Raw genomic sequence first — 27,389 nt, forward strand, 5'->3', positions numbered from 1 at the left:
AACCTTGTATATTTTTCTATATCTGCAAGAAATTCTACTATTTTCTGATGATTAAATCAATCATCTCAGAATGAGTTCCAGTTTTCACAAATACATATGGGTTAACATAACCTTGACAAAAAACACAGGACAACTTGAAAAGACTGCTGTTAAAGTAGTTACCTGTCTCTCTGGAGTCAGTGTAAATAAACCAGCAACACTGAAGACAATTGTTTCTTTACAGCACAATGTTACAAGCTGTATATGTAATACAGTAATACAGATGTTACATTTTACCATACTGATTTTATACCATTTGACACAACATATTACATAATAAAACTTTGATATAACACAGCATGGTTTAAAAACAAATCATAGTGAAGTCATGTTAAAAATTACTCATTTACTAAATGATTTGTATTACAACAGAAGAGTTAATCCATGTATTGGTCTTGATCAATATGAAACAAAATTGTAAAAGATATAGACAATTCAGTTTTGAATGAGCCTCCTATATAGCCAGCTTAAACAGTATTTGTTTTGTTCAAAATGCAAAACTATAAGGTCCCCAGACCATCAAATTTTCTTGATTGGCCCAAACATTTTCAAATGGTATATTGTTTTCATAGCCTGTGTTGACTTGCCATATATACTCTCTTACATGTCCAGCTGGAATCAACATAGACCTTGATTTGCTGCCACATAATCTACCAGCAGATCATGGTCTGAGCAGTTTCTTCTATTGCTTGCTCCTAACAAACCAGATCTCTTGTTGCATTATTCAATGGCAGATCAGGGTTTATGCAGTTTGTACCTTGACTCAAATTTGAGTAGAGTATATATAGTACATCTTCCTGTATAAAAAGTATATACATCTCTTGTATTAAGTGTAAGCAATAGACCAAATGTATATGTAACTGATCACTTGTATTAAGTTATAAGCAACAGACCAAACCTAAAATGAACAGATCACTTGTATTAAGTATAAGCAATAGACAAAATGTGCAAGTAACTGATGACTTGTATTAAATACAAGCAACAGACCAAATGTGTAAGTAATAGATCACTTGTATTAAGTACAAGTAATAGACCAAACCTACAAGGAACTGATCACTTGTATTAAGTTATAAGTAATAGACCAAACCTACAAGGAACAGATCACTTGTATTAAGTATAAGCAATAGACCATATGGACAAGTAACATATCACTTGTATTAAGTATAAGCAATAGACCATATGGACAAGTAACAGATCACTTGTATTAAGTATAAGCAATAGACCATATGGACAAGTAACAGACCACTTGTACTGCTACTAATGTACATTGATGTCTTACATTTCTTATCCACAATTCTACTTCCAAACTCTACTTTAAATGGTTATGTGCATCAGGTAAAGAGTGAACTAATAAAAATAGCAACAGAAAAAAAACATTGTTTTTCTGTTGTAAACTAATGAAAACTGTATGAATTCCTTATCCATTTCAAACAGACATTAAAACTACACTAAATGCAGGAGCACAGCTGACAGTACACAAATAAGTATGATTTAAGAATGTTTTGAAAGAACTCCCATCACAAACTGCATCCCTATACCAAATTATATTTTATATTTAATTGTACACCTAGCTTTTTTCCATGACTGTAAGTTCACTTCATATAAAGAAAACACAATGTTTATATAGCTAACATCTGTCTATTTATGTTTACATTAGGCTGGACATTTCCATTGGAATTATTCACATGTAGGTCAAGTGAAAATGTATATAAATAGGGATTTGATAAACAAATAATTAATTCTTATATTAAATCAGTAAGTTGGATTACACTTTGATGATAGTTGAAATTGTGCTCAGATATAATTTGAGAGGAATTATTTATTTAAAACATTCTTTGGAATTACTAGTGCTCATTCACTTTCAGTTTTTTACAAACTACTTAGGATTATTTTGAACTTATTCAAAACATTCTAGATTACATCATGGTGTTACATCAGGACATTCAAGACTACTGGAATTCATTTGGAACAGTCTATATTTTTGGGATTTAATTTACAATATTATAGGTGCCTCTTGAGTTTTCACACCGTATTGTAGAGCAATAAATTGCTTGCTGTTTGTTGATTTTACTTGAATTGTTGGGTTTTTTCTGTTACATAATTTAAGATCTAGAGTCATACCAACAGTGCTCCAGTGACCTTGCTGCAGGTCATTAAACTATGAAATTTGTGCAGAAATTTGTGACAAAGGATACATTTACTATCAAATTAAACCATGCCATACTGTAAGCTCATACGACAAATGCATGGCCATACTGTAAGCTCACATGACAGATGCATGGCCATACTGTAAGCTCACATGACAGATGCATGGCCATACTGTACGCTCACATGACAGATGCATGGCCATACTGTACACTCACATGACAGATGCATGGCCATACTGTAAGCTCACATGACAGATGCATGGCCATACTGTAAGCTCACATGACAGATGCATGGCCATACTGTAAGCTCACATGACAGATGCATGGCCATACTGTAAAATATATTGGATCTGCCCCCTACACTCACGTGACATAAAGTATTTTAATGTGTTTCAAGGCATGTACCTACATGCCATCTAAAATCTTTGAGGCACTCTTCCTTGAAGAATTTGACTTTTCATGAACTTATTCTCAATAGACAAAATATGAAGTTGCAACTCCTGTGTGCACATGCCACTAACATTTCTCATTACATTCAATCCCTCAATACAATCATGTTCACTGCAGCTAAAGATCAGAAGCAGCATACAAACTCTTGATGAGGACTAACTCTTCTTATCCGAAATAAAATGTGTCAAGAGACAAAATTACAGATATAAAAATAAACCAATATAAATATGTTACAGGCCTGCAATAAAATGTATACCAAACAAATATCCTTAAAATGTAAATTTTCTATCTAAACATATTTTTAAAAATGTGGCACATCAACCCAAAAAGTATCGCATAACAAAATGGCTTCCTCCATTAAAGAAAAGGACAAACTGGTCTATTTTACATCGAAATGACAGTTGACGAATTTGGATTTACTTTTTACATGAAGAAAAATGCATATATCATATATATAATATCATAAACACAACTATAAATTCTGTTTAAAAAAATCAACTCAGTTTATCAGATTAATGACAACCCATTGTATAACTGTTTATACTAAAAACAAATGCAAGATATAGATTAATGTTACTTCCATGATACTAAGTTGACCCTTAGCATAATTTGTATTTATAATGTCCTGTGCTGTGCTGGACACAGCATGGCTACACTGACCAGTGCAACTAGAGGATTGTGCGAAGACTACCTAATCTTGGTGAAACCAGACTCATAACCATTCCTTGACTATTTGACTGCACAGTGCTACTAAATCTAGCTCAAAGATAACAGGAAAAGGCTAAAAACAATTTCAATATGCAATTAATTTTACACACACAGTGAGGCAATAAATTCAAGTGCTCGCTATTCAATGTGCATTTATACTGCAAGAACACTGTGCGAGACTGTGCTTCTGCTTACCTTAACTGAGAAGTAATTGACGACCTATATGAATTCGGTCTTGTTGCTGCCTTCCTTTTCAGTCGGTGAAAGTCACTAAATTATGTAAGAAGGCACACATATGCACAAGTTTATGTATTCAAGGACATTCACTATGAAAAATTGTACTTCACATATATGTCTGGCTTTTCTACAGATCTGAGTCAAGGATGCTCACTGTCACCCTACATAAATAAATATGAACTAAATACATATGTTTGAAAATGCTGGTGATTGAACAAATTACTTAAAAATCTACTAAGAAGAAAACCCCCAAAGAAACAAACAATAATCACAATGGTGTATATTTGAATGTTATATGTAAAGGAAAAAGATCAAATTCACCCATGTTTAAACCCAAAAATTCAAACAATTATCAGTAGAAGCATGTATCAGAAATACTGTCTCATACAACATTATTTACTATACTGTATAAAATGCATTAGATATTGCCTCATGAACAAAACTTCTGGAGAATGATCAAGATCAGGTCAAAATGCTGGAGACTAGATAAAATATGTACTGGAGACCAGATAAAATATGTACTGGATACTAGATAAAACATGCACTGGAGACTAGATAAAACATGTACTGAGGGCTAGATAAAACATGTACTGAAGACCAAATAAAACATGTACTTGAGACTAGATAAAGCATGTGCATGATGTTCATGTTAAAATGTATCTAACAAGGCACACAACTCTGCCTGGCTGAATATAATGAAAAGATGAATCGTTTGGTTTATAGTGGCAATGTATTGTAAAACATCATTTGACATTACTGATTGTATGAATCATATAGACTTTAATCATCATCCTATTTAAGTGGCCCTCCAAACCCAAAACTGTTCTTGTATACTCTTTTAATTATCATACAAATGTTCTGGTATACTCTATTAATTATCATACAACTGTTCTGGTATACTCTATTAATTATCATACAACTGTTCTGGTATACTCTATTAATTAGCATGCAACTGTTGTTGGATACTCTATTAATTATCATGCAACTGTTCTTGCATACTCTATTAATTATCATACAACTGTTCTGGTATACTCTATTAATTATCCTATAAATGTTCTTGTATACTCTATCAATCAGCATGCAACTGTTGTTGTATACCCTATTAATTATCATGCAACTGTTCTTTTATACTCTATTAATTATCATTGAACTGTTCTTGTATACTCTATCAATTATCCTAGAACTGTTCTTGCATACTCTATCAATTATCCTAGAACTGTTCTTGTATACTCTATTAATTATCATACAACTTTTCTTGTATACTCTATTAATTATCATACAACTTTTCTTGCATAGTCTATTAATTATCATGCAACTGTTCTTGCATACTCTATCAATTATCATACAACTTTTTTGTATGCTCTGTTAAATATCATACAACTATTATTGTATACTCTATAAATTATCATACAACTGTTATTGTATAATCTATTAATTATCATGCAACTGTTATTGCATACTCTATTAATTATCATACAACTGTTCTTGCATACTCTATTAATTATCAGACAACTTTTTTGTATACTCTATTAATTATCATACAACTATTATTGTATACTCTATTAATTATCATACAACTTTTTTGTATACTCTATTAATTATCATACAACTGTTATTGTATACTCTATTAATTATCATACAACTTTTTTGTATACTCTATTAATTATCATACAACTATTATTGTATACTCTATTAATTATCATACAACTGTTCTTTTATACTCTATTAATTATCATACAACTATTATTGTATACTCTATTAATTATCATACAACTTTTTTGTATACTCTATTAATTATCATACAACTATTATTGTATACTCTATTAATTATCATACAACTGTTCTTTTATACTCTATTAATTATCATACAACTATTATTGTATACTCTATTAATTATCATACAACTATTATTGTATACTCTATTAATTATCATACAACTTTTTTGTATACTCTATTAATTATCATACAACTATTATTGTATACTCTATTAATTATCATACAACTGTTCTTTTATACTCTATTAATTATCATACAACTATTATTGTATACTCTATTAATTATCATACAACTATTATTGTATACTCTATTAATTATCATACAACTTTTTTGTATACTCTATTAATTATCATACAACTATTATTGTATACTCTATTAATTATCATGCAACTGTTATTGTATACTCTATTAATTATCATACAACTATTATTGTATACTCTATTAATTATCATACAACTATTATTGTATACTCTATTAATTATCATGCAACTATTATTGTATACTCTATTAATTATCATACAACTATTATTGTATACTCTATTAATTATCAGACAACTTTTTTGTATACTCTATTAATTATCATACAACTATTATTGTATACTCTATTAATTATCATACAACTGTTCTTTTATACTCTATTAATTATCATGCAACTGTTATTGTATACTCTATTAATTATCATACAACTATTATTGTATACTCTATTAATTATCATACAACTATTATTGTATACTCTATTAATTATCATGCAACTATTATTGTATACTCTATTAATTATCATACAACTATTATTGTATACTCTATTAATTATCATACAACTATTATTGTATACTCTATTAATTATCATACAACTGTTATTGTATACTCTATTAATTATCATACAACTTTTTTGTATACTCTATTAATTATCATACAACTATTATTGTATACTCTATTAATTATCATACAACTGTTCTTTTATACTCTATTAATTATCATACAACTATTATTGTATACTCTATTAATTATCATACAACTATTATTGTATACTCTATTAATTATCATACAACTTTTTTGTATACTCTATTAATTATCATACAACTATTATTGTATACTCTATTAATTATCATACAACTGTTCTTTTATACTCTATTAATTATCATGCAACTGTTATTGTATACTCTATTAATTATCATACAACTATTATTGTATACTCTATTAATTATCATACAACTATTATTGTATACTCTATTAATTATCATGCAACTATTATTGTATACTCTATTAATTATCATACAACTATTATTGTATACTCTATTAATTATCATACAACTATTATTGTATACTCTATTAATTATCATACAACTGTTATTGTATACTCTATTAATTATCATACAACTTTTTTGTATACTCTATTAATTATCATACAACTATTATTGTATACTCTATTAATTATCATACAACTGTTCTTTTATACTCTATTAATTATCATGCAACTGTTCTTGTATACTCTATTAATTATCCTACAACTGTTCTTGTATACTCTATTCAGACAAACAATAATTTGAAAAACTAGTGCCAACAATCCATCTACATGTGCACTTTTTCTTAGCATTTATTTTAGATATTATATACAACCTAAAATTTTGTTGTATATTGATTATCATGAATTCCATGGCTGCTATATAATTCTGATTACCATGCATACCATGGATGCTGTGGGATATTGATTATCATGAATTCCATGGCTGCTATATAATTCTGATTACCATGCATACCATGGATGCTGTGGGATATTGATTATCATGAATTCCGTGGCTGCTATATAATTCTGATTATCATGCATGCCATGGATGCTGTGGGATATTGATTTTCATGTATTCCATGGCTGCTATGCGATATTAATTTTCATGCATTCCATGCTGCTATGGGATACTGAATTTCATGCATTTCATTTCTGCTTTGGGATACAGATTTTCATGCATTCCTTTACTGCCATTGCATACTGATTTGCATCTATTCCTTGACTGCTACAAACTAAAAAGTTTATGATGAAACAATGATAAATCTAGTGAGACAATGAGATATTGTTGTTGTTGTTGTAGGGTTTAATGCCATATTTTTTGCAGCACACAATAGGCTATACATGGTAGCCAGTATTAATGGTGGAGGAAGAACCCAGGAAAATCCCTGGAAAGAACCACCAATCCAAGAGAAGCTACTGGCAGACAATGAGATATCTTTGACAGTCTATTAATTTTAGTATCAATAATGCTATAAATAATTTTGCAAAACCATATAAATTCATACATAAAAATATCAATGAATTCACAGTTTACTAAATTGCTGATTAGGATTTTCTAAGTTGTAGATTTATTGCACATTTTAGTATGTAACTGGATCAATTCAGCCCTTTTTATTTCATTCCCTTAATTCTTATTTTTTTAATTTCTAACACCAATACATGCAGAACAAAACAGAACAGACAAAAAATATTAACATTATTAAGTACAATATGAAATGTATTTTTTGTTTGCAATTCTTTTATAAATACATACATTTATTCAATAATATACTGGCTAACATAAATAATAACATTCATGGCAAAAATCAAATAGTGATGGCTCCAGTACTTTCAAATAAAACTTAATTTATTTATTAGTTTCTTAATGGATACAAGATATCAAAGACAAAGAATGCTACTGCCAAACCCTGTCATCAAACCATCCTGTGCATCCTACATCAAAAACACAGAATAATATATTCTAAGATAAAACTGAATCAATGTTAACAAGATTAATCTGAGGGGCTCAAACTGATAGTTCTACTCATTGTGGATAAAATAAAAATAGTAAAAACAAAATAGTAAATTGAAAGCCATTGCCAATATATGCATATTTTACATATGAAACTGTAATTTGAAAGCCATGCCATTAATACAATCACCTCTCTCCCTCTCTCTCTCTCTCTCTCTCTCTCAGTGGCCAAACTTGTTGGGGCATCCACCTCAGATGTGAGGGTGGGTGGGTGGAGGGTGATGGGTTTGAACCCGAGCCAAGTCATACCAAAGACATATAAAAATGGCACTAGCAGCTACCTCACTTGGTACTCTGCATTAAGAGGTTAGTATTAGGACTGATCGGCCTGGTCTTAGGGTAATGTGACTGGGTGGGACATGATGCCCCAGTGCTAGACATCACTATAAACTGCCACACTACAGACATCATAGCAATATGACTGCAAAATTGTTAAAACTATGTTAAAAATCCAAATCACACACACTCTTTCTATCTCTCTCTCTCTGTATAGACTAAGTTCAGGTTATATAGAAAATATCATAATTTACAATGAAACACAGATGGACAGACATGCATATTAGTCCAAGTTTCTTCTGACCTTTCCAACCCTATGCTGGATATTTGGACAGCTATATTGAGGTAAATGGTCAAAGCATATTACCAGCATCTGTTGAAATCACATGCTTATACCATAATGTAGCCCAGGCATATGCACTGTCCAATCTGAGGACCCGATCCAGAACAATGCCTTGTTTTTTCCCCACTTATTTACATCATAAGGTGTGGCTGTAAAAATCTCTTATCTGATGTGTCCAATTACTGCTGTTATGGTACTAGCAAAATTAAGTGACTTTATATCAAGTCACTACCTTCAAGAAGTCGAATGGAAGATGACTTATATTATACAACATAACAATTTCATCTCTTGAAACCAAAATAATAGTATTTACAAATTGGACTCTTTCTTTATCATCTCACATACTGCTTCCACATGTCATACAAAATCTCACAGTTTATGTTTTCCTTGACCATCAAAATTCATACGATCATACAATTCGTGCAAACTATAAAGTGTGTGTGTATGTATGTGTGTGTGTGTGTGTGTGTGTGTGTGTGTGTGTGTGTGTGTGTGTGTGTGTGTGTGTGTGTGTGTGTGTGTGTGTGTGTGTGTGTGTGTGTGTGTGTGTGATTTGGATTTTTAATGTAGCTTTAACAATTTTTCAGTCATATCGCTACGATGTCTGCAGTGTGACAGTTTATAGTAATGTCTAGCACTGGGGCATCATGCCGCAGACATGTAGCACGATGTCCCACCCAATCAAATTATCTTGACACCAGGCCGACCAGTCCTAACACTAACCTCTTAATGCTGTCAGCTGTTAGTACCATTTTTGTAAGTCCTTCGCCGGGGCTCAAACCCATGACCTCCTGCACCACTAAGTCAGTAGAGCAGTGCAAACTATAAAGGAAGAATACAAAAGATATTTGACCATTGCAATCACATAACTAAGTAATTCTACATGACAGATTAGAATCTGTTGAATTATGGATAACTGATTCACATACAGTCAAACCTGTCAATAGATGCCAAGCATGGGAAAAGGCTAAACTGGCCTTTGTACTCAGGTAACTTCTTTACACAGGTTCATCTTGAAACAATCAGTTTTTGAACAAATATCATACACTGAATATTATTATTATTATTATTATTATTATTATTACATTATCAAGATTGTTTTATGTGCACTAAAAATAATCAAAAATCTTAGTTTATTTTGTGAACAATGGCAAAAAAATAATTTCACTACTGACTGACAGCTTTGCATATAACTGTAAAACATAGGACTGACTCTTTGAACAGTCAACTTATACAAGAGATTTTTTAAAACAGCTGTTCATGCTTTGAAAATAATATCTGGATAAGTGATTGCTCACCTCATTAAGATCAAAAGACAGTCAGTTTATGTGAGAAACCTGTGATGAACAGGAAATCCAAAGAAGCTGTATATGGCAATTGTTTGTATCCTGTGAACCAAAACTTCACCTGACTTTACAGACAAGTTTTGAATATTTAATTATCCCTAACCCTAATGAAAAGGGATGCAGCTCATATTTCTTCTCAAAGAGAAGCTTTTTCTTTGGAGATAGCTTTGATTTCCAGTAAGTGTCATATTGGCACAAAAATCAACTTCCTTTTCTGCTGTGATAACATGAATACTTTTAAACCATCAGCAAATAAAGTGCATCAAGCCTCTATCCTAATGATAAAATCTGCCTCACTTCAAATCTGAAATACTGTCACCATTGAGTTAAAATGTCAATTGACTGGAGTATGAGTACAAGATAAAAAATGTATGCACATCAATCTACATGATATTCCATTATTAAGACAATGCCTTCCTCTAGAAGCAGAAAACTTAGTTTGCATGTACTGAGCAGTCATTGTAACCATGCCCAGTGACCACTTACAACTCGGAGAAACCACTGTTTGGTTAGGAAACACAAGCCACTGACTGTTGAAAGAAGGGGATTATAACATACAGGGCATTTATATAGGAAAATTGCAGGGGAAAATTAGAATGGATATTGTGAACAGGTGACTGCTGAGTAAAGGTGTTTGTTACGACAGGTTTGACTGTACTGGTTTATTAAAGTTATAAATAAATATTATTTCTGTTGACTGATGATGTGCTCTGAAGTTACACCCCACCACAGCCATCCAAATACCAAATACGGGGTGGAAAAAGTCAGAGGAAACTCACACTATACATTGTGTATATAAACCAAAGTGTGAACACACAAATTTATGAGAAGACACATCACCTTTCTTGTGCCATTTTGTGTAAATATTTTAGATCAAATGTAAAAGACAACATGAAAGTGTTTGTTATCTTAGAGTGAATGGTGCTGAATGTAATTTCAACAGAAAGAAAGAAAATCTACATAGTTTGCCTAAGAAGTATAAATTTCTTCTTTTCTTATTTTTTTGCCTCATTTACTTTTCCATGTTCTTGTACCTTTTTCTCCAGCATCAGATATTTCCAAAAGCATTTTCTAACTTCTTATTCTATAATGGTGTGTGCTCATACTTCTTTATGTCTTTTAATAAAAGCCACCATAACTAACCTTTCTAGACCTTCACCCCTCCCCTTCTTCTAGTTACTAAATAAATGTATTCCTATACAATCCAGTTCCTTATTGTCTTAAACTGTGTCAATCTAACTTATTTGTTTTTTCTATAACTGCTATAAAGTATTTCCTCTTTAGTCACAATCATTGCTATCTAATCTTTTTTATTCTACAGAACTGTGACATATCCATGAAATAAAAAACCACTACTATGTTATATTTAATGTTAATCACCAAAAATGAAAAGCTTTAATTTCAAGTGTGTAACAGTGTCCAACATAAAAAGTGAAAAGCTTCAATTCAAGTGTATAACAGCTTCCAATGATAGAAATGCTAGAATGAATTCCAGTGACAAGATATGTCAAGAACAATCGCATAAAGGTACCTTTCCAACATATGATATTTAATGCAAATTTGAAATGAACCCAAAATCCCTATGAAACTTTCCAAATCCAAACCACAAAACCATCAGGCATCTACACCAGATACAAATGCCTTTTATTAAGGTTTAAGTTTCCTACCTAGTCCTGTCCACAGTTTCTGTTAAATCAGAGCTGGCATTGAATGGAAAAAATTCAATGTTATCAGCTATACGCCTGAAAAAGAACACTGAGATGTTTAACACCTATATCAGCCAAAAGCCTGAAAAAGAGCACAAAGCTGTTTATCAATAGTTTCCATACCTTTCCACTTGCTGCTTTGCTAAATATCAAAGGTGAGAATTTCTTTTCAATTTAAAAACAAATCTGAGTATGTGAAAAGATCTCAAATGTTAGTGTTGTGAAAACATCCATTATGTAAACTTTCACTCCGTAAAATAGGAATTTTCAAATTCTCCAGCCATTATGGTGGAAAAAATATCTGATTGAAATAACTGTGAATTTGAAGTTATACAGAAAACCTCCAGGAATCTTTTCTCACCGAAAGACTGACAGCTGAAACCTTGAATATGTTATATATCTGTGGTGTTTTCTAAAAGGCAGTAATAGTGTAATAAATTAGGAATGTGTCTATACAACATAAATGTGCCATTACAGGATTGTGTTATGTTAAACAGAGGCCATAGCTCTATTAAAATTTGTAAGAAAATGATCAAAATCAAATTGTAAAAATGTTTTATTTACATAAGCCTACCAAGTCATTCCAAAGTTAATTTGCAGAATCAAAATCCTTGATGGCTGGGGAGTGAAATGATGGACATATATGGGTTACACTACATGCCCATGTACCCATCACCCCACAAATGGATGGATGCAACAGTATGACACAGGATATCACATGAATGATGGACATGGATTAAACTATATTCCAACCCACCCACCACCCGATGGATACAGTGATTGATGGATGGCAATAGGATGTGATACGATAGAAGGGTTTAATTAATTACCCCTCCCCCCCACTAGCCCGCAGATAATGCAGGAGCATACAAATTGGCAACCAGGATAAATGCAATACCCTTACACACAGTTAAATTCAACACTGAACAGGGTATGCAGATATTGCATCTAAATCAATCGCATAAAGCTTCAAATCAAGATGCACTGAATGCATGGCAGCACTGACTACAATATGTAAACAAATAATAAATTCCATATTTGATAACAAAAGTAGTCAACATAATTCCAGTTTTAAGATGATACAACCTTTATCTGGTTGCAAGAAAGAAGAAGAAAAAAACACTAATAATTTTGTGCGGAAGAATAGAATAAGAATAAAGTGCTGAAAGAATGACATTTGAAAGTATATTTTACTACAGATTTCATATCTTTTACTGAAAACAGGGTACAACCAACTGGTTTTATGCAACCTTAAAATCACATTTCTGAAATATGACTAATTTTCAATTAAGAAAAACAACAAATTCATAAGTGGTCTTTATAAACCAAGATGCAGTGCACGTTATGATGTTACATGCAGAAATATAAAACATTACCTGCAATTTCTACGTGTACATAGGTTTTCTGTCAAAAATCGAGTAACATGACAAGTATAACTCAGCGACTCTTTTTACAAGTCACCATTTAAGTGCAATATTAGATAACTGTCAATGACAGTTAGTAACGGAAGTCAAACATCAAATGAGACCTACAGTACTTTTCTAACTTTTCCTACTCTCATTTAATACATGCAATTTTTACAATACTTTCAATTTTAAAAAATATCCAAAGTGATTTATCCAAGCAAATAAAGTGAAGCATCTGTCATGAATCCTAACTTTATAACATCTGATATTTTCATGTCAAATAAATTATAAAACTTTCACACAAAAAACTGACATCCATTATAGATTCAAACATGAATGTCCTAAACACATTCATCAGGGGGTATAGTGACAATTCTAATTCAGACTGCCGAGTGGTAAGTCGACTAAGAATGATACAAGGTAAATGGTTTCAACATATTAAGTTCTGCTGGCGTCACTGATATAAAAATTTAATTTTATATAAAAATTTAACAACTTGTAGCATGAAATTGCACCTGCTCAAGAGTGAGTTTTACCCATCAGGCCTAGTTGGATTAGGGAACAGATTTATTGCCATTAACATGTTATATGTCTCTGTCTCTGACAATGGTTAATAGATGAATGTGAAAAATGATATCAAATATGTGAAAATCACTGCATGTATTGATGCAACAAACTGGTGCCTGATAATCAAGAACTGAAGATGTTTCCAAATACAAACTAAATCTGCTGTCAGAATAATGATGATGGATCTGGTGACAATGTCAACTCTGACTTGATTATTTGATATGATTTTTAAAAACAGACTAAATCTGCTGTAAGAATACTAATGCTGGATCAGGTGATAATGTCACCTCTGACAAATTAAAAAAGTTGGTTAATGTTCAGTGGCAATGATAATAATCAGGTTAAAATCAAGATCTCTGATAAAATGGAGATCTGATGGGCACAGATAAAAGTTAATGTTCTACTTTTGGAATTCCCTATCAACCTATATATAGTAGCCTATCAGATAATGCATTATATTTTGTGTTTGGGATGATTATCATCAGAAAATACATGTTTTGGATTATACGTTACCTTCAGCAATATGAGAGCTTTAATTTCATTGGTGAATCAAAAGATCAACAGAACATGACCTCATATTTATGCATGTCAGATCTACATTGTAATTAATTAGAAGATTTTGATTCTAATCTTATGAAATGTTCACCAACTTTCAAAAGAAAAAACATAACTAAAAGCAAAATAAAGTAATCAATGAAGTTTAACTATAATTTCAAAAACTGAAATTCAAACAACTTGCCCTAAAACATTTATCGAAGTCATTGATGCAGATGAGACTGGACAAGGCATCTTCATACTTAAAACTGGTGAACTAATGAGAAATGAAAAGAGAAATAAGACTTAAAGAGACTCTACATGGAGTTTTAAGATATTTTAACTTCATGGTCAATCCAACTCAACACTGCAGTAATTGATTGAGTAACATGAATAGAATCAATGAGTGATACAAGTATGTGACATGTTTTTCTTTGCGCAAAACTCAAATTTACATGAGCTTTCCCAAGTATGTGACAAGTTTTCCTTGAGGTAAAGTAAACATTTACAAGGGATTTGTTAAGTCTATGAAATGTTTTCCTTTGTCTGAGAACTTATAAGGGCGCTTCCATTTAAACGTACGTGGTACCCATGGAAGCCACTTTTTTTTAAATATATTAATAACATGCCAGGAAACTCTGATTGTTCAAAGAGTTCATTTGAAAATGTTACAAATTCTAAATTCCATCCAAGGGTGAGAGCTCCACATTAAAAGAGCCTTTCTTGGATTATAAATATATTTGACTGGAACAGTTCTAACTGAGAATATAAACCACCACTGCAAATGCACATCTAACAAGTGTGATAAATTGCAATCATTTATTGGTTACTCATCACATGTCGGACTTTTAACTTTACATTTGCTCTTTGACTCTTGAGCATTCTTAGCTGAAAATTAAATATTCTTATCTTATTTTCTTCAGTGAAAATGTTGAGATATCTTTTAAACAGAGACATCACTATAAATAAAAACTCCACACAGATTTTCCTAGTAGCTGTTTCTTTAAATAATGTTGTTCAGTATTATCCACATCAAATGTTGAGTGGATATCTGTCAGGAATCCCAAACTTTTACTAACTTTTGCCAATTATTTTTTTCCTCTTGTGAATTTTAACATAAAACATTCAAAAAGATGGTATAAGATGTAAAACAAACAACATATATTTAAATCTTAAATGTAGTACAAATTGTGTCACTTTTAGTTCAGGATTTGCTGTTGCTTCCATTTTTGTCTCATCCTTTCTAGTTTCAGGTTTTCTATGAAAACTATACCTTTTAATTTCACCTACACTATGCTACTTTTTTAATTTAATTGTTAAGGACAAGAAGAAGACCTTCTACCCTGTAAAATACATAACTCTTAAAAGGCATGTCTGGTCAAGTCTGATGGTAAATTTCAACTGGACCAGGTATTCAAACAAGTCTGATGGTAAATTTTAACTGGACCAGGTATTCAAACAAGTCTGATGGTAAATTTTAACTGGACCAGGTATTCAAACAAGTCTGATGGTAAATTTTAACTGGACCAGTTATTCAGACAAGTCTGATGGTAAATTTCAACTGGACCAGGTATCAAACAAGTCTGATGGTAACTTTTAACTGGACCAGGTATACAAACAAGTCTGATGGTAAATTTCAATTGGATCAGGTATTCAAACAAGTCTGATGGTAAATTTCAATTGGACCAGGTATTCAAACAAGTCTGATGGTAAATTTCAATTGGACCAGGTATTCAAACAAGTCTGATGGTAAATTTTAACTGAACTCAAACAAGTCTTGGGGAATGATAATAAGAACTAATTGTTGCTAGGATATATTTAATTAGGGGTTTATGCTATACATATTTTGTATTTAATTAAAAGTTTAAACTACACATATTTTGTTTTTATGGTTGGATGTGCCATGACACATCTCAGCACAACATAATTAAAAAGCATAAGATACGAAGGACTGTTGTAATCTCTACTTGTTAAGTATAAACCCTGAAGCAATCATTCAATTACTGGATTATGAGTTTAATAAATCTTGATGATAAGCTTTCACACATCTTTTGTCTTGTATATCCATTCATCCATGACTATAAGTGTATTTACCTTGCAGGTCCCGAATTGTGTGAAAAAGGTGTAGCATATGCTGAGGCACGAGGCCATGTTACTAAAGATGGGGACTTTGGTGGGGCAGGTCTACCTCTTCGAACACCTGTAACAGAAACAGATCTTGTTACCATACATATCCAAGTAGAACACTTAAGAAAACATCATCGACAAAGGTATACCTTTACTTAATGTCCTGGTAGATAAGGATCCATGATTTAAACATGGATCTGCCCACACATAATGTCCTGGCAGATAAGGATCCATGATTTAAACATGGATCTGCCCACACTTATGTCCTGGCACATAAGGATCCATGATTTAAACATGGATCTACCCACACTTATGTCCTAGCAGATAAGGATCCATGATTTAAACATGGATCTGCCCATACTTATATCCTAGCAGATAAGGATCCATGATTTAAACATGGATCTGCCCACACTTAATGTCCTGGCACATAAGGATCCATGACTTAAACATGGATCTGCCCACACTTAATGTCCTAGCAGAAAAGGATCCATGATTTAAACATGGATCTGCCCACACTTAATGTCCTAGCAGAAAAGGATCCTTGACTTAAACATGGATCTGCCCACACTTATGTCCTGGCACATAAGGATCCATGATTTAAACATGGATCTGCCCACACTCAATGTCCTGGCAGATAAGAATATATGATATTCATTCTAGTTATGATTTCAAGTGAACTGTGCACACATGGATCTGCTTTCATACAATGTAGAAGCAGGTAAGTACCAATGATTAGTTTCATTTATGATTTCAAGTGAACACAGTACACATAGATCTTCTCTCACATGATGTACGTGTAGATAAGGATCCATGATGTTCATTCTAGTTATTATTTAGAATGAACAATGTACACATGGATCTGCTCTCAAACACTGGATCAGCATATAAGGATCAATGATGTTCATTTTGTTTATGATTTGAAGTGTCAACATCAATACACATGGGTCTTCCTCTCACATAATGTACCAGTAGATAAGGATCTATGATTTCAAGGAATGGTGTACACATGGGTCTGCCTCTCACATACTGTACCAGTAGATAATGATCTATGATTTCAAGTGAACATCAATACACTTGGGTCTGCCTCACATAATGTACCAGTAGATAAGGATCTATGATTTCAAGGAATGGTGTACACATGGGTCTGCCTCTCACATACTGTACCAGTAGATAATGATCTATCATTTCAAGTGAACATCATACACATGGATCTACCTCTCATATAATGTACTACCAGATCCAGGTCTATGATTTCAGGGAGCAGTGTACACATGGGTCTGCCTCTCACATAATGTACCAGTAGATAAGTGTCTATGATTTGAAGGAGCAGTGTACACATGGGTCTTACTCTGACATAATGTACCAGTAGATAAGTGTCTATGATTTCAGGGAGCAGTGTACACACGGGGTCTGCCTCTCACATAATGTACCAGTAGATAAGTGTCTATGATTTCAGGGAGCAGTGTACACATGGCTCTTACTCTCACATAATGTACCAGTAGATAAGTGTCTATGATTTCAGGGAGCAGTGTACACACGGGGTCTGCCTCTCACATAATGTACCAGTAGATAAGTGTATATGATTTAGGGAGCAGTGTACACATGGGTCTGCCTCTCACATAATGTACCAGCTAATACAGGTCTAAGATGTTCATTCTAGATATGATTTCAAATTAAGTGATCTGCAATACATAATGCTGATTTGAGTCCATGCTGTACACCACTGCATTTACATTACATACATATAAATATGCTGCTCAACTGTGTGTCAAGGACAGTGTTAGTTGCCTCTAACAATTTAACTGTCTCATAAAAGTTTATTTATCATGCAAGAAAATTGGTCACTATAATATGCAGTGATCTCTTACTATAAGCTGTTCAAAGGAACCACAAAACTGCAAAGTGTTATGAGGGATTAAAATACCAATAATCCATGCTTAGTAACTTTGCTGATGGATCATTCAATCTCCAATCATCACTAATCCATTAATCATCACTAATCCATTGGAGCAATTAAAATAACTGCCAGTAGCTATCATAACCTTTAATAAGTGGTCTCGTTTCAGATGTATCAAATAAAACATGTATCAGTGTTCCTTTCAATGGGTAATTGATCTGTTTGTTGTGTAATTGATTACCAATCAACATCATGCACTTAATGTGGTACAATAAATGCTCATGGTACAAAAACTCATTCAGTTAATTAGTTTGATTATTGTTAAAACAGTCTTCAAGCATGTGGTATTAGGCTGGCTTACTTGTCCCAAACACTAATTTCTTTACTGATGATAACAGAAAGATAAAGGGTGTCCGGCTAACATTGATAAATTGGAAAAGGTCATGTTTGATGACTCAGCAAATAATCCTTAACAATGTGTTCAAATACAGTAAAACCTGTCTTGACAGACCACTGCTATGAGAGACCACCTCTTTTGAGAGACCAGAATCTCCATGCACAGATTTATGATTGTATAGTGTTATTACCTGTTACAAGAGACCACCTGTTTTGAGAGACCATTATTTCTTGGCAGAAGGGGTCGTCTTTCAAGACAGGTTCTACTATATTTATGTTGTTATTGATCAAAATTCAGTGCATTGTGCACTGACAATTGTAAACATGTAGCAGTATTTGCAAGGTGCACAATCATGATCAAAATGGCAGATAGCAGATGATGACGAGAGAGAGCATACATAATCACAAGTACGATGAAGCCAAGAGACAGTGAAAGTACCTGAAATTCTGGGCAAATGAGTACAAATGACTACAGCATGACCCAGAAAAGTCTGTGATGCTGTGCACTCTCTGCACTGAGCGATCGGGAAATATGAAAGTGCCAAGGTTACCTCATTTATGATGGGTTTAAAAAGATTCATATATCATGCCTGGAACCATACAATGCAAGCACCCTAAACATAATGACAGAGGAATACACTAAATCAAAATTCCAAGGAAGCAGAGCTAATTATGGCAGAAGACTGAATATTAACTTTTCAATTTTCATGAGGTGTTTTTGGGAGAAAACCAGAAGTTTTGAGTTGATGCTAATGAATAATAAATGTTTTATTAGAAACTGATCTGGCTTCTCATTGATTTTATCAGGATCAGTGACAATTAAGCTGGATAGTAAAATTTGTATTATCATCATTTGTTGGTTAGTGAAAGATCATAATGTCAAGCCTGCTGTATTCAACCATGTGAAATATAGATCTAACTAATGTACAAAAAACCAGGGACTAAAATGAGATTAGAATTTTAGGGAAAAGTTACTTCTGTCTCAAAGGGCCCAGAGAGATAAGTTTTAACCCAAAAGTAGACTTGGTCTGAGTTAGTGAATTACTTCTTTTATGCACTCACAGTTGTGTGTGTGTGTGTGTGTGTGTGTGAACACATTTGTATTTGGTGTAAATCAAGGACATTCATGAAATTACACACCAATGTACCGAGGACACAACTAAAACAAAGGATGTCCTCGGTTTAAAAAAAATGGTAAAATTGTGCTTCTACCAACTATTTTAGCCCAGAATAATGTAAAATCATGAGTTGTGGGAAGGTCCTTGTTTACACGCTTGGTGCTTGTTAGTGATTTTGAGTGTATCTTTCTTTCAAAGCTGGTGATACACATGCCCAAAACCATGCCCTTGAACCCCAATGGAAAACTTGTAGAGATAGATCCGCTATCAAATTACACGTTGCAAAAACGTATTCTCCTCCTTTAGATACAAGCATCAAATACCAACCACATAGCTAAACTATAAGAAGAAATGCTATTGCATATAACAGTTCCTGGTAATTTTTATTAATATTTCATGCATGTGAGACAATAGTGTTGGTAAACTCATGATACATTCATACCATACACATCCAATACTGGCAAATAAATCTACAACATGCACAAAAGGAGTACATCAAAATGCTATTGGAAATATCCATGAATTCATTGTAGAGTTCTTAATTCAGTTGTTCATAATTGACATTTTATCCATTTTATTGCAAGCACCTCTAAAAAATCTCATCTAAGTTAATTAATTACTTCAACTACAATGCAAATATCTCGCCAAATAAAACCAGACATTTTTTGTTGTGTCAACTACAAAGATCTCTGAAACTTGAAGTGAAATTCTTCATTCATCTTAATGTTGTGAGTAGATGCAGAATTGCTCATTTCAATTTTCCAAGATGACCAAATATGGAGTAACTTTATTTTTAATAAATTACAGGCAATCTAACTACAAAAAACTGGTTGATTCAAAGCATAGATTTGCTTCACATTGCCTGATCACATGTTCCTTTCAGTATAGACCAAAATCTACCTTCTCATAACTTACCGACAGTGAAAGATTAAGGTCTACCTTCTTAACTGTAAATCTTTGTTAGAACAAACAGTACAGACTATGCTCAGCCTGGACATAATGTAACAATACAGTTAAGTTTGTTAGTTTTAAATAGCATAGGTCCACTGGCAAATGAAACAAAAGCAATGGAAATTTATGCAAGCAGTAACATTGGTCTAATGTTGACTCCGCCAAAATTTACTGAGTCTGAAATAGCATGAACATGATGACATCATTGTGACAATATTGCTTTAAAACTTTAGACTGATGATAGCATGACTAACCTGCTGATCCCTGTGACTTCTCAGACACAAACGTGGCATCTTGTGGCAGATTATCAATACTCAGAAAAGCATCAGTCTGTAATCATAGATAATGAAAACTTCTTCATAAATATCATTCATTAAACAGGGTTACATTCAACATTAAAAACCAGTCATTAATCCGTTTTGTCACTCCTCACCTCATATTCTTGAAACTTTTTACGCAAGAAACCCAAGGTCAAGCTCAAAACCCCAAAAATATTATATCATATTATGTACCATACATACCAGATTATAAGACAAGTCCAACTGTAAACCACCCAAACTCATATCTGCCATCATATAAAGCAAAATTATATTGGTATCCATGCAATTTGTTAGGAATAATCAGCAGAACAAAACAACATAGAACCTGGAATATCAGGGTCTATATTATTTGCAGTTGGACTTTGCTTTTAAGCAATAATATAGTGTACAGATATGTCACTGAAATATAGTAGTCAAGGAATGGGATCCAAGTTAAGCAATTTGCTCGCATAAATATACCCTAGCCTCTCTCGCACCCCACCTCTACTCCATAATGGAAATGAGGAGTCCAAAAAGAGGCATAACTCTTGTAAAAGTTTATACAAAGTTTTTACAGCAAGCCATTGAAAACTGCAAGAATACTGGTAGTTGTATTCACAAACTTCTGTCATACAATGTACACACTGCATGTCAACAGGGGCAATAATTCCTAAAATAATCAAGGAAGCATAAAAATTTGTCAATAAGTGTATCTTTAAGTGACAACCATAATATGAACAAATTTCATAGCAATCTATTAAAAACTCTAAGACAAGTTGTTTTCACAAGGTTCTGTGATACACTGTATTTATCACCATATGAAAATACCACAACAAAAATTGCAATGATCTGTCAATATATACATCAGATGATAACAAGAATAATTACCAACTTTCATGATAATCCATCAAAAACTGGTACCAGTTGCACTAACAAGCCGGTATCATAGACTGCATTAATCTACAAGATAAAATGAGCCATAACTCAAGCAAAACAATTGTGGAAGCAAAGTTTCAATGAAATTCATCAAATACTGTTGAACCAGTTGCACTAACATCATTATGTAACAAACAGTATTAACTAGAAGACAACGATGGCATTAACTTTTCTAAATGTATAGGCAAGCAAAGTGATTTGCTGATATGCACATTTTCAGGTGATGACCACAATCTGACATCTGCATATGTTCATCAGAATTGTGGGACTAGTTGCACAGGCAAGATCGTGTTATACACTGCATTATGTTATAAGACGCAATCTTTTATGGAATCCGTTAAAACAATCGAAACAGTTGCATCAACAAAATTGTGTCATATACAATAGTATTACTACAGGACAAAAAAGGCATTAACTTTAATAAAAATTGTGGGGACAAAGTGATTTGCTGATATGTGTCTCTTTAAGTGATGACTGTACTATTTACCAACTAACTTTCAAGGCAATCTGTTAAAAACTGAGACATGCTGTGCAAGCAATATTGTGTCATACACACTGCATTAAGCAACCAAACATAAAAACCAATAAGTCTAAATAAACTTACAGATCAAAGCAATTTGTCAATATGCACATCTTCTGGTAATGACCATAATATTTACCAACTTCCAAGGCAATCCATCAAAAAGTTTGGGTCTAGTTGTACTAACCAGATTGTCATACACTGCATTAAGCTAAAAGGCAAAAGGGTGACAACTCTATAAATTTTGCAAGTGCAAAGTAATACCAGCATAATATTTACCAACTTTCATGTCAATCAATCAAACGCTTTGAGATCAGCTGTGTTAACAAGACCATCAGGCTACAAGACAAAAGGGCAATAACTCTAACAAAATGTTTGTGATCATAATGATATGTCAATATGCACATATTCTGGTGATGCCCATAATCAACATTTATGGAACTCCATCAAAATATGGAGGATAAGCTGTGCCTCTGAGTTTGAGCTTCAGCGTCAAGCTCAGAAAGTTATGTGAATACAGCACCCAGCCCCAGTTTCACTGCAAAAAACGTTTTCCTCAAATGGAGAATTTACATTATCTTGCTTATGCTATTTCTTAAAACATTGGAGATTTTTGTTAGATTTAAATACACTAAAAAGTACAAAGAATATAACTCTTTAGTTTTAAAGTACAATCTGGAAGTCATTTTAGTCTTGAAAAATGAATTGAGGCAATCCTCAATTTTTTCTTTATGGATAAAACTTAACCTTTTTTCTTTTTCTCCTTTCAAATTAATTTTCTCAAAATTATGACCTCTCTCGACCCTGATCATGAATTATCCAGAGCAAGGAAGCAACCTTTTCACTTGTCTCACTACCATGTTTTGCCACTCCTACAAATTCAAATTATTATTTCCAGAAATGATACAATTAACCTTTTTAAGAAAGAAAGTGGTTTTATATGCATATGTTATCATCTCTATAATGAAATATATTTTTCTGGGTATCATACATTCCTAGTGGAACATCTGTAAAAGAATCAAACAAGTGGTATTTATAACAGTTAATGTATATGCAGTAATATCTGTCTAATCTGGAAACTAATTATTCCAAATTATTCTCAACTAGCACCTAACCATGTAGCCCCTATTTGCCATATAACTAATTTTGTTCTCAGCTCTCTCTCTTAAATTCCACTCTTCACACCTCTCCTTGCCCCCAACAAAATCTATTGTATAGGAAAAAATATGGGGTGAGAATTTCATCATAAATTTGAAATGTTCTAAAACAAGGGGTGGGGGGAATTTAACAAGAACCAAGAACATAAAAAAAATTACATCCAATTTTTGCACATTCTGCTGCTTTTCAGCACAGTATTTCACAACTGAGCACAAATTCTACAATCATGAACCCTAGAATAGACCCTGCCACAAGGGTAGAACAAATTTTCAAATGTCATTGTTGAACATTGGACACTCCATCTGAAAAAAATCTGATTTCCTGAATATCATTTTAACACATTAACCCCTGGTGATGAGTTTAAGTGGCAGGAGGTAGTAGCCTACTGCTGAGCTCTGTAGCATCAAGGTCATGTATGATACACTAAATGGGGTGGTATTATAGAAAGGTAGACAGATGTAGCTCTACAATGATACCAAACAATCTGGAATTTCTAGTATCAGAATCTGATATTGTGTCTGGATTGTAGACTTTTTGGTTTCAGATCTAAGGCAGACCGGTATGAACTGCAAACAGACAGATGAACCTTTGCAAAAAGTAGGATAAGATGGGCATTTAGAATAAAGAGTGGTCTCGATACGAAAATAATGGGTCCGTTAAGCAAAAAAAAAAAAAAGAAAGAAAAGAGCTCCAACTTTTACTCTTCTGCTCATGTGCGAGCCAAACAGCCAATGAAAAATGATGTTTCTAACACAACTAGGCAGTATGTTATATGAAGATCAACTGGAAGTTGGTGTTTAAGGATGTATTCAGAAATAGCTTTCAAGATGTTTTCCTACTCAAATTTCAGATGAAATCAACAAAAAACTCCAGGGGTTAATGTGTTAATGGAAATTCCAATTGTTTTTAAAGTAATCATTTATTTATAAAAAATGTACCATTGTATTTATTGCAAATTATATGAGAATGGGTGTAAACTTACACATAGCCCATTGTATTGAGTTTGCTTGCACACCTACTAATTTAACTTTAATAAAGAAAGATGGTTGCCATGGTAGAATTTGACATTGAGTCATTTGGTTGTACACTTTACTTTTTAGCTGACACAGATTACTGGGCAATGGATGTTTTTACCTACTACCAACATTTTATCTGATACATGTACTGATGAACAATTTATGATATATATACATACAACTCAAACAAGCCTTTAGACATCAGCAAATCATCTTCACTGGTGGTACATTGCTGTAGCACAAATATGGATGTGAAATTATCATATTATATTTTCCATAAATTATGTGAGAATATTCAATACAAAAAGGCCTGAAAACAACTCCCTTAAGAGAATGATAATATTTTTGATTCAAGCATCCTTGACTCCCTCTCAAGACAAATCTACACATTCAATTAGACAACACAAGTTATATATGTTTGTCTTAGTTCACTTACAGTAAATAAAATGAATCTTATTCAACATTCACCAGAGAAAAACATAAATGTACAAAATATGCTAGAATTTTGTCTTATTCACAGTAAAGAAATTCACTTTAAAATAGTTCTGTTTCATTTTAGCATATAATCACTGAAATTGGCTGGATGATTCTATATCGAAATGAGGGTGGGATCTAAAATCTGCCCCTAAAACCCCTTATCCCTGATAGGAATAAAACCCTTCCAGCAACAAGAACAAAAATTTCATCATAAATTCTATCTTCTTTTAGATAAATTTAACTTTAATTACTCTCAATAAGTCTGAAACCACTACCACTACAATCGTGACAACTGGTATTCAACCAATAGGCCAGAAACTAGCCAGGTTGCCAATCTATGTTGCCCAAATCCAAGCTAAACCTGTAGCTGCATAAAGACTATACTCTGTTCTTCTTAAATGTTCTTTAATCTGCCTACTTATATGAAATTAAACAATGATTACAGTTATTTTGTAGGCTTTTTATAGCACATTAGCCAATTTGAGAAACTGAACAAATTCCATCAACATGGTCTGTCACAAGTTGAACTGGATGATATGAACACATTTAAAGTTTATGTAAATTATAATATGTTAGCCTCACAAATAAAATCAATTTTTCATACATCTTGAAACAAAAATCTATACTGGCTGAGGACCATTTCTCACCACATACTAGTTTTGTCATAACGCTAATATCTTGCTAATGAATGATTTTTTTTTACTTACTAAGCATACTTTAAAAGTACACCTTGAAATGATCTTTTAAAACTTGCATAACAAGTAAAATTCTGAGCCCATTTGCAAGATATCAGCACCATCATGACAACAGCAAGATATCAGCACAATCGTGACAACTGGTATTCAACCAATAGGCCAGAAACATGCTGAACTTGAAAATGGAATAAACCGCATAGAAGCAAACTTAAAAGTGGATGAAACCTCTGGCAACTTTATTCTGTATTCATGTAATGAACAAAATGACTTGTCATAGGTCTATACTGAGTAGACATAGAGCGTGACAGACCTAAGAATCAAATCACGAAAAAGCTGCTGTTGTTACACTTGTGTAGTAGTTGACAGTTAATATAAAAATTGAATAAAATAAAATAGTTATTCTCAAATAAGTGGTAAACACTTAGATCCACCTCGTGTTCTTTCTTCGGTCTGCTTCTGGACTTAACAATACGACTGGCATTCGACACATCCGTTCTCTTAGATGACAGTGATTCTCGAGACATTCTACCACTGGACTGCCTCTGACCTCCGCTATTCTTTCTCAGATTGTCTCTAGAATAATTCTCTGGCAGATATTCCTCTTTCTGTAAATCTGGGTCTAACACAAATACACTTGCGTCTTTCCCAGGATCCTCACGCGACATTTGGTTTGGTGCCAACGTGAAGTTGACAGTATCTTTACCGCTTCCCGAGCGACCTGACGCATTCACCTGGCTTTTGTTGGATCGTGCACTCATTCTAACGGTATATTTCACCTTCTCATGATTATAAACATCGATAAAATTAAAAATTGATATAACTTTTTTCTTCCTTCTTTTGCATTTTTATGACAGATTTTTGGATAGCTGTGATAAATGTCTTATGAATGAGTCGCTATCTAGCAACAGTCGTCCATATTGTTTACAACCTAATTGCAGTCGGTGCTTGATAAGTACGCGTTTTAAAAAGGTTCATAAACTTTACGTGTTATCTCAAAACTTTTGAAATAAATATTGATTCCCATCCTGTTTTATGTTTAGTTACATATGATTTATGTGTTTGAGTCATGAAAACCTTTATTAAATAAGTTTTAAAAGAGATTGTGGAAAAGAATATTCATCCGCCATGTATCTGAGGGAAGCAACTCTACATATAGCGATGGGAAGTAACCTATAAATTGAAAATGTTCCTGTTTCAATGAGTTGTCTTTCTTATACGCATTCACTGTAGGACACACGGTACTACTGATATGGAAATAAAATGGTAACCATCCTGGAAATGGGTGGACCGAAAATAGAGTATATATGGGTTAGGCTAACCAGGATTGGTTAATAATGTAAGTAATGTTTAAGGAAAAAGAATCTTTTGAGAGCTTATCCTAGTTATAAGTGAAAAAAATAGAGACATTGTTTTACTGAATTTCAGTCCTTTAACAGTCTTTGAATTTGGAACACTCATTACTAAAATTA

The 27,389-nt window shown here is 32.8% G+C and overlaps 1 protein-coding gene across 3 annotated transcripts in view; it reads right to left on the reverse strand.

Moving 5' to 3' along the window:
* The window catches only part of LOC149771180 (uncharacterized), an 87,247-nt gene extending 60,435 nt beyond the window's left edge, over positions 1–26,812 (reverse strand). For all 3 annotated transcript variants that reach the window (XM_089948777.1, XM_089948776.1, XM_089948774.1), the window contains exons 1-3: positions 26,352–26,812; positions 21,074–21,149; positions 16,425–16,530 (exon numbers count right to left, since the gene is read on the reverse strand). In XM_089948777.1, the coding sequence (XP_089804903.1) occupies positions 16,425–16,530; positions 21,074–21,149; positions 26,352–26,678 (509 nt within the window). In that variant the 5' untranslated portion in view covers positions 26,679–26,812. The remainder of the gene's footprint in view (positions 1–16,424; positions 16,531–21,073; positions 21,150–26,351) is intronic.
* Between the last annotated feature and the right edge of the window lie 577 nt (positions 26,813–27,389).

Source organism: Sinohyriopsis cumingii, unplaced genomic scaffold, assembly GCF_028554795.1.
Source record: "Sinohyriopsis cumingii isolate HCF-2022 unplaced genomic scaffold, ASM2855479v2 utg002078l, whole genome shotgun sequence".
Classification (NCBI taxonomy): Eukaryota; Metazoa; Mollusca; class Bivalvia; order Unionida; family Unionidae; genus Sinohyriopsis; species Sinohyriopsis cumingii.